The sequence below is a fragment of the Rhinatrema bivittatum genome, unplaced genomic scaffold (assembly GCF_901001135.1).
Source record: "Rhinatrema bivittatum unplaced genomic scaffold, aRhiBiv1.1, whole genome shotgun sequence".
NCBI classification, from domain to species: Eukaryota; Metazoa; Chordata; class Amphibia; order Gymnophiona; family Rhinatrematidae; genus Rhinatrema; species Rhinatrema bivittatum.
Genome location: NW_021821030.1, coordinates 59,966 through 69,931, shown reverse-complemented (window position 1 = coordinate 69,931; position 9,966 = coordinate 59,966). Strand labels below are relative to the sequence as shown.

At 46.4% G+C, this 9,966-nt stretch overlaps 1 protein-coding gene across 1 annotated transcript; it reads left to right on the top strand.

Moving 5' to 3' along the window:
* Positions 1-2,405: 2,405 nt before the first annotated feature.
* Positions 2,406-8,177, top strand: LOC115082380 (actin, cytoplasmic 1). Its single transcript, XM_029586606.1, has 6 exons — positions 2,406-2,556; positions 4,288-4,416; positions 5,137-5,376; positions 5,971-6,409; positions 6,777-6,958; positions 7,542-8,177. Exons 2-6 carry the CDS (start codon positions 4,294-4,296, stop codon positions 7,683-7,685), a joined length of 1,128 nt encoding a protein of 375 aa, XP_029442466.1. The 5' UTR covers positions 2,406-2,556; positions 4,288-4,293; the 3' UTR covers positions 7,686-8,177.
* The last annotated feature ends 1,789 nt before the right edge of the window (positions 8,178-9,966 follow it).

Here is a 9,966-nt window from a genome sequence, read left to right as displayed (position 1 = left end):
GGGGGGAGGAGGGGTCCCCCAGAAATCAAAGAGCTGCAGGAGTCGTCCCGGTCTGTGGGTGCCTTCACCATTTGGCACCGAAGGCACTTGCTTACGTTCTTTCCGCCTATATCCGGACCTGGTTGCCCCCTCCATCAGCCTGAACGATGCCTTTGCGCAGTGGACCCTGCCTAACGGGATTATTTTTGTAAGGACCATTTTTACAGCCTGGCAGCTTTGCTACGGCCCACTTCAAGTAACACCCACTCTACCCAGAGCTTCAAGCACTGGGGATCTTCGTTCACAGCTACTGGATTTATGGTCCACCATTCCCCAGCCCATCATCCAGGTTTTGTTATGTGTAGGATAATGAAGGGTTCATGGTATAGAAAAGGAAGAAGCAACGTCACTGAGTGGCGCATTCTGCTCATTGCGCCAGGAATAGGAGGCGATGTGTGTTCCTGCTCATTTTGGGTGGAATGGGCCAGCAGAGTAAAAAAAAAAAGCGCTCTGTGTATTGGGGCTTCAACAATGTACTAAGCAGGGCATGGCAGGACCTCAAGCTTCTGCAATCAGAGTAGAGGCCAAGACAGGAGGTGTAAATTTCTGAAACAAGCAAGATGAAGGCAACAGGGAGCAGGAGACATTGCAGCCTTCCGTTTCATGCAGCGTTTTGCCATTGACTTTATCAGTTTGGCAAATGTACTAATATTCCATCACTTTTCCTCCTCCCCAAGTCTCCAGCTCATACAAAATGAGATTGTCCTATGAGTAGGGAGCAGTGAGTGGCTCTTTCAGAGAGCGGTACTGGGGCCTCTGCGATGGTGAGGGGAGCTCAGTGGCACTCTGCAGACGCACTTATTTTGGAAACATTGTGATGGACATTTTTTTTTAATACACTGCACTTCAGCAAAAAGAAAGGTGACCTATGAATAAGACTGACAAAGGAAGCAATGGAGCCACTAAACAAGGCAAGTTAAATGTTACAAAACTAGTACTGCTGCTTTAAGAAGGAGATTCAGTTTTTCAAGAGAGCAATCTGTCACAGAGAGTAAGGGAAGCCAAAACATGAAGTGATATGGAGTTCTCAATAAACGACTTTTCAGGGCAGTCAGGAAGGAGGATCTAAGCTTAGCAAGCTGTACAGCCCTCTTTCCTAACATAAGTGCTCTGAGTTGAAGGGAGAAAGTCTAAAACAGGGAGAGCAGGAATTTGAAAAAGATACAGCCATAAAATAAGAGGACTAGCACTTTCATTACAAGGAGTGTAGAGAAAAAGAAAAAAACAAATCATTCAGTAGCCCCCTGCAAGTGAAGTATGGTCACGCTAGAAAGTAACAAACTTTTATTACATTGTAAAAAAAAAACCATTCAGATCTGCAAAAACGTAATGGAGAAATTGCAGAAAGAACAGGAGTTTGGGTAAAACAGATCATATCAAACCAGCCTCGAAGGTTTTTTGTTTTTTTTAGATCTTCTGCTGGGCAATTGCCAGAGGAATCAGCGTGAAGGTTATATCTGTTTTTGAAACTTGCACAACTGGAAAAGGATAAGGGACCCGATGCTGGCAAGCTACAAAAGGGATAGTGATGGATTCTGCCTGGTGGAGGGTAGAAAGCAGATTTTCATCTTATTGGGTTTAACTGCAAGAACTGGTACCGAGAGAGGTGGCGGTAGCAGCAACACGTGCTGATTACACCCGAATGAATGGCACGCTCAGCGAATACCCCGGCATAAAATGAAGGAATCCGGGGATACAACAATTGCAAATCAGAATTACAACTGTAAACACCATGTAGGATGCAGGATCCGGATCCTACATTAAGAACACATCCCTCGGTACCTATGCATGTATTAAATATGTATACAGTCACCATGTGCACAGGGCTGTAATTCACAAAGGAATACAGAAATTTCAAAGCACATGAGGGTATGTGGGCTGATCACCAGCAGAGCTGGCAGTTTTCAGTTAAGCTGCCAGAAGCACATTGGGTTTTTTTCCTTACGGTTTCAGTAAATGAGCCTTCTATAAACAATTTCACAGAATGGAAGGTTGGACGAACATGCGGCAAGGCATCCTAAGTCAGCGGAAGAAAGTTCACGCTGCCCCACCCTCCCCGCCCCAGTTTTCCTCTGCATTACCCTGTGACACTGCTGAATGGTGAAAGATCAGGAAAAAATGCATTTTATGTTCCCCAAGGGCTTTCCATTCTGATTTTATGGAGTGCACTGGTGAAATCCAGGGCTGAGGGTGGAAAGGTCTGGGGGAAGCCCATGCAGTGCATTGTGCTGGGAGTCAGCCCCTGGGATGGGGGTTGGGGCTGCTTACAGCCAAACTGCTGCCTTTTTTTTTTTTTTCCTCTGAAATCATAAAAAAGCCTCGGACTGCTGCAGCCGGCGAGGGAGTGACGCCGGGCCAATCAGAGAGCTCCTTTCCGAAGGTTACCATTTATGGCTGGAGCCGCCGAGCTCGTGCCGGATAAAACCCACCGCGCGCGACAAGTCGGAGCTTCCTCTCCTAAGCGCGTGCTCTGCAACTACCGGCGGCTCCCTCAGGGCGTGACCTTCCCGACCAGAGGTAAGGGATGGGGCTCGGGGCCATTAAGGACGGAAAATGACCGGGGGGGGGGGAATAGGAGGAACGCTCTATGGAATAAGTGAGTTGGGGGGCAGTAACGACATAGAACGAGCCATGGGGGGCGTCCGCTCTGGCAGGGGCTCTTGGTGAGGGGGTAGCCCCGTTGTACGGTAAGTCGGGGGTCGGTTGTATAAAGAGCTCATTGTGGGGACAGTAACGATATAAAGCGAGCCATAGGGTGGTCTCTGTACCGTGAGCCCGTTGTGGGGGGGGGTCCTAGCGATATAGGATGAGCCATGGGGTAGTCCCGCTGCACGGTGAGTTGGGGGCCCGTTGTGTGAAGGTGGGGATAGTAACTTTATATAGACCGAGCCATACTGTGGTATCTGTACAGTGAGTTGGGGGGGGGGACCGCCAGGGCGCCCGTTACCCGTGAAACAAGCTGCGGACGCTTCCTGCTGTGTAACGCGCTTTTCTTAGCTGCTTTGCTGGGGCGTAACGCTTTCCTATGGGTCGCTGGGAGCGAGCGCTGGTGTCGGTTCCCCCGACGCTGGCGACCACTACTCGGCTGGCAACGCGCCTTGGTCGGAGCTGGCGGCGGATGACTCGGGCACGGGAAGCGGCGTGCTGAGGTGTCCCCCCCCACCCACCAGCAATCGGGGCTGGGAAGCCGCTGTTCGAGATCCAGCGATACGCTGGGAGTTGTAGTCTCTGCACTCTAGCCGCCCTGGGCTTAGCCTGGCCACGGGCGGGGTCTCTGGCAGTCTGGACTGCCAGTCCCAGAGTGCCATGCGCCGGCTGAGCCGGCAAGGAAGCAGCGGCGCCGTATAGCGCGCGCTCGCGTGTTGCTGCGGCGTCGGACGCCTTGCACCAGTTCAGTTGTATGGAAGCTTTTTAGGTCGTAAAACTAATTATGCTTTAGCATATCCAGATTCTCACAGCTACTCTATTTCATGACCATGGCTGAAGGTGTTAGTCCTTTAAATGGGGAAAGTCGAATTTTTCTGGTTTTGATGTAGCTATGCCACACTTAAGAGCTAGTCATATCCCTTCCCCGAAATACCACAAATCGACATTTGTGACGTTGAAGTTATCTTGTGTATAAGACTTGCCGAGAGACTGTCTAGATATGTTGTTCCCGGGTGGGGGTAGTGAAATTTGTCTTAGTCATGCATTTGAATTGATCACGCTACAAATACATGCCTTGCGCCTATGAGGGGAGGAGGGTGGGCGGCCCATTCTTAGAACAGTTCTGCAGAATTTTTGCGCATGCCCCACCCCTGCCTTTTGTAAAGCAGTTCTAACTATTGCCTTTTATGGTAACACTGAGACTGAAGCAGGGACTTCCTTTTGTTGCAAATCAGTGCTGGATGTAACTGTGCAAACCCATGCTCCCTCTAGTGGCTCACTCGCACTATTTCAAGCGACCACAGAGCAGGAAGCAGGGCTGGGAGGTGGCTGGTGCATACTAGCCTAATACAACATTCAGCTTCTCTAGCCTGGTTTCTTGACTTTTAAGTTCAGAACTTGTTAGCAGAGTTTCAGGTGACATATCTATCACATTATCACTTTAAGCGGGAAATGTGCCTAGTTCTTAAACTGGCATTTTGGTGGAAATTGAGCCATTAGTCTCCTGTTAACTTTATTCTTGGGAACTTACTAGTATTTTAAGTCCCTATATCTAAAGTGTTCAGATCTGATGCTGCAAGTAACTGTCTTTTCCTTTAATAGATAACCATGGATGATGATATTGCTGCACTGGTTGTTGACAATGGCTCTGGCATGTGCAAAGCTGGGTTTGCTGGAGATGATGCCCCTCGAGCTGTCTTCCCTTCCATTGTCGGCCGCCCCAGGCACCAGGTGTGTGACTTATTTCTAAGTCTAGTTCAGACTTGAACACTTTCACCTATTTCTCAAAAGGAATCCAAAGCAGTGCATACAATTCAAATGTAGCATAATCAAATATGAATACAACTAGAAATCCCTAAATATGCTTCTGTGAAGGTCCTTGCCTGTATAACAAGAAATCACTTGACCCCAGCAACGTTTTAAAGGGAAATGGGGGGGGGGGTGTTCTATAGCTGCATTTTCAAGACTGATCTAAACTTGAATGCATGGGTGGCTTCAGAAATGCTCACTTATTTGTATCCATTCATGCTAAGTCATTGCCTTAACTTACTGTTGTGCATATAGACTGCTCTCAAGGCAGCTGCTTTTCTTGGCTTTCTCATCAAATTAGTTTGCTGGCAGACTAGTTTAGGTTAACCACTTGCCATAACACTGCCACTCTGGCTTCCTTAAGTGTAATCATCTAATGCAGTGTTCCTCAATACTATGTTGAGGAACATCTAGCCAGTAGAGCTTTCAAGAATGCCACAACGAATATGCTGAAGCTGCATACAGCAAGAACCCAGTGCCCAAGTCTCCCATACATAATTGTCACAATCCTGAAAACATGACTGGGTGTGCCTCAGGACAGGATTGGGGAAACATCTAATGTGAAGGTCATTGATACCACAGCTAATTAAAAACATTCTTAAAATTCAATATTTACACTGAAATGTCTTGTGCATTGTGCAGGGTGTGATGGTTGGCATGGGCCAGAAAGACAGCTACGTTGGTGACGAAGCTCAGAGCAAGAGAGGTATCCTGACCTTGAAATACCCCATCGAGCATGGCATTGTCACCAACTGGGACGACATGGAGAAGATCTGGCACCACACCTTCTACAACGAGCTCCGCGTCGCTCCCGAGGAGCACCCTGTCCTCCTCACAGAGGCTCCCCTGAACCCCAAAGCCAACAGAGAAAAGATGACACAGGTGTGTTCCTTGACTTTTTTGACTCTTCTCTCCTTTAAGAACTTTGCAACATTTCTGTTTTCCTCCCAACTTATTTCCCATTTCCCATTCTTCACAGGGTTCTCTTGTCCTGACCCGAGTCCTCTATCTTGGAAGGTTTAGTTCCCTTTTCTTGAACTATTCCTTTGTTTTATAGCTTACCCTAACTGCTGTTTTTCAGAGGTTACTAACAGTGTGACTCACTGTCAATGAGTATGTGACACCTTGGTCTTGGATTGTGGGTGACTTTTCCTGCTTTCTACTCTGCCCACTTGCTTGGCTTTCTCTTATCTCCCTCCCTTCCCTATCTGGTGTAGGTGGGCATGCTGTCCTGCAAGTGACTGGGAGGGACAGTTATGGTGGGTTGGCAGATCACAGTGTCTTGTTTAGCTTTTGTACATACACACCCCTGCATGATTATTGCATACAACAGTGACAGGTCAAACTTTCCCAGACCTATTGCGCATGAGATTTCACAAAAGTAAATCACTGAAACCTACTAGAAATTTTTACTGTTAAAATAGCACATGCATGAGATTTTTGGGACTAGCATCTAATTGCTATCTTGTCTTTTAGATCATGTTTGAGACCTTCAACACTCCAGCCATGTACGTCGCCATCCAGGCTGTGCTGTCGCTGTATGCCTCTGGTCGTACCACTGGTATTGTGATGGACTCTGGTGACGGGGTTACCCACACAGTGCCCATCTACGAGGGCTATGCCCTGCCCCACGCTATCCTGCGTCTGGACTTGGCTGGCCGTGACCTGACAGACTACCTCATGAAGATCTTGACTGAGAGAGGCTACAGCTTCACCACCACAGCAGAAAGAGAAATAGTCCGTGACATCAAAGAGAAGCTGTGCTACGTTGCCTTGGACTTTGAGCAGGAAATGGCCACTGCTGCCTCCTCTTCCTCCCTGGAGAAGAGCTATGAGCTTCCTGATGGTCAGGTGATCACCATTGGCAATGAGAGGTTCAGGTGCCCAGAGGCCCTCTTCCAGCCATCCTTCCTTGGTAAGTCTTAGTGATCTGACTACAATCGCTATAAAGCCTCTAGCAAGTCTTTCATGTATTGGACAGATTGGGGCAAGTCACTTCCCCCTTCTATTGCTTCAAGCACAAAGTTAGGTTTCCTCTTGGGCAGGGAATTAACTACAATAAATTCTAGCTTACCTAAAGCATAGCTTTGAAAAGGGTAAACTAAAAGCTGCATGGCCAAATCACAAAACTGGTATTTTTGACAAATAGAATACCTTTCCATGTTGCAAGTGTAGCCCAGTAGCACATTCTTTGCAGCATAGAACAGCAGAACAATTGACTTAAGGGCATACCCTCACCTGTCACATTAGTCCCCTTGCATCTAATTGAATGCTCTCCACAGGTATGGAAAGCTGTGGAATTCACGAAACCACCTACAACTCCATCATGAAGTGCGATGTTGATATCCGTAAGGATCTGTATGCCAACACTGTGCTGTCTGGTGGAACCACCATGTACCCAGGGATTGCAGACAGGATGCAGAAGGAGATCACAGCACTGGCACCCAGCACAATGAAAATCAAGGTGAGACTTCTTGGCTCTGTAGCATTTTGCTTATGCTCTCACTATATTGACATGAGTCACTAAAGCTAAACACCTTCCCAGTTAAAGGTGGGGGGGATAGGATTTACCCCTTGGTTCTCAAATTTGGGTCCTGAGATCTATACTACAATCTGATACTGGTTGGTGCATTAGTCCAGGGTCTTAAGTTGATACTGAAGGTGTATGCCCTAGATATATCCAGGGACCAACAATGACATCCTTGCATAATTGCACTAGTCTACATAGCAGGAAAAATAAAAAAAAAATGATACCAATGACTTCAGCTGGTGTGGTCTGCACTCTTAACTCTTTAACATGGCTCAGGGAATGGAAGTTAAGAACACAATGACAGACCAAATCCATCCAATGTGCCCTGCAAGCTTCTTATAATGCAGCTCCATGCAGTTACCCCAGCCTTATGTTAAGGGTAGCAATAAACAAAAGCAACAAATGCATAACTACTGCTCACAACACACAAGTAGCCTTTTAAATTCATACAGTGCTGCTGCTTGACTGCTCTTGAAATTGGCCTTAAGCTTTGTAACACCTCTGGTCTTCTCTGCAGATCATTGCCCCACCTGAGCGTAAGTACTCTGTCTGGATCGGTGGCTCCATCCTGGCCTCTCTGTCCACCTTCCAGCAGATGTGGATCAGCAAGCAAGAGTATGATGAATCTGGGCCATCCATTGTCCACCGCAAATGCTTCTAAAATGGACTATTGCAAGTTGCACCTCATCAAATGTAACTGCGCAGAAAGAACAAATACAAAATTGGCATGGCTTTTTTCCTGTTTGACGCTTGACTCAGGATCAAACTGGAATGGGGAAGATGATGGCAGTATTGTGGAGCAGATTCCCCGAGTTCTACAGTGCATCTGAGGACTGATTGTACATTTTAAGTCATTCCAAATATTGTATAATTGTTACAGGAAGTTATTTGCCTCTGTGAAGGCTGCCCAGCCCAAGGGAGCTCATACTGATCTATTAGTGGTAGTATTGCTTGTATGTGAACTTCATGTAACCCAACAAGTCTTTGTATTGTCTGCCATCAATTTCTTTGGCAACCAGTGAGCTGTCTTCGGTACCAGCCAGAAGGTTTACATACTCCAAGAGGAGTCAGATCTATGGTGCCAGTAAATGGGGAGGGAGGCCACCTGTACACTTGAGTGAAGGTCAGTTCAAATAAAGTACACTTAAAGGTCTGGGAAGTCTCTGCTTCTTTTCTGGGTTGCTTGAATGACTCTTCCTTGCATGTGCTAGTTAAGCATATAGACAGCTATCTTTCTGCTTACACTAACATGGCATGCATTGGAGTAATGTAAGACAGGCCCATTCCATCTGTCTTAATTAGACCTACTAGCCAGTTTGGTCAAGGATCAAGCTATAGTTGATAACTGTTCCTAGTCAAACTTTTTATACACACCTCTGCTAGAAGGGGAACACTCTTCTGCCTTACCTGCTAATGTAACCCTCAGATATTACACTCTACCATCAGTTTAGGCTAACTTCCATTTTGCTATGGAATTCAAAGTTGAGCTCAACTCCATTGACCATCACTTGCTAGGTAGCAATGGTCTGTAAGTGAATCTCAATTCATCACTAGTACACAAGAGGGCACTGTCGAGCTTTATTTGCAGGGTGATAGTTGTCAGCATAGCTTACAATGCTAAAGGCATCTATCTGCACTTGGGTATCTCAAGACCAATACAGCAGGGTCCTAGCACTGAAAGAAAAGGTTAGTGCTAACAACCCTGAGCCTGCATTAGTCTCTCTACTCTGGTTTCTAAATTGCACTGGGTCTTTTTGGACTGTTACTTCCTTTATAATGCAGTGGCTGTTGTGCCACTTGAATACATGGAGGAAAGGTACAGCTTTGTTTAATCCTTCATGCCATGCTTTTCCCCTTTTGTGTCTGCAAGCTGAAAGAAAACAAACTTGTAGCTGCCAATAGCAACTGCTTCACCTAAGAAGGCAAACATTTCATCTCAGAAGTAAGACACTTGCAAAAAGAAGTTGGGGAGGTAATCTAGCCACTTGGTATAATCTACAGCTTACCTGCACTCAGGAGGACTATCAGCCCTCAGCTTTGCCCTTTATGTATTACTAGAGGTGCCAGCATGCTGAAACCCTGGAGAAGCTACAGGAAAAATGCACCATTTGTGCATGCATAATGTGAGTCAAGCAGTACAGTCTTCTTATAGGATGAGTGCAGGTGCTAGGAGAGTTCTAACTCCATACATTTCCTGCAAGTGTCTGGACTGAGGAGGTGGTAAAATGCTCTAGATGGGATTAACAAGTAAAGTGAGGCTAGTTCTGAAAGGCTGTAAACCCTCAGTGGCTGGTCTTATGCCTTATGCCTAAAAATAGGCCCAATGTGGACTGAAAAGTAAGATATTGGGTCTATAAGTGGATATTCACAGACAAGACTGCAAGCAAATGGCCATGAAGTGGGTACATTGCTAGGAAATAGTCTTGCTTTAATTACCTTTCAAAGATGCTAAAGGCAGAGAGTGATTTAAAAGGATAAAGCTGATTAGAATCAGCTTTATCCTTTTAAATCACTCTCTGCCTTGACTTCCAAGGATGCAGCCTTGGAAGTCAATTTTCTAGAGCAGCCATTACTAAGGACCTATTCATAGTCTAATCTATATCCCACCCTGTGCCCACCACCGTGGTTTCTCCTTAGCTATTTGGTGAATGCTGGTCCTCAAGCAGGCCTGGTTTTCATGATATCCTCAATATGCATGCAATAGATTTTGCATTTGACTGGAGTTGGCCACCCCTGATTTGAAGGGTACAAGTAGTACCATGCATAGTCCCCTTAACGTCAGTCTCAAATACACTTATCTCACCTGGTATGAGTCGTAGATCAGGCTCTGGTTTAGACATAAGCAACTGCTTAGGGCAGGGATGAGCAAAATGGGTGCTTAAATAATCCCAATGGCTATGCTGTTGAGTCTTGGGGCCATGGAGGCACTGCAAGCTAAGAAA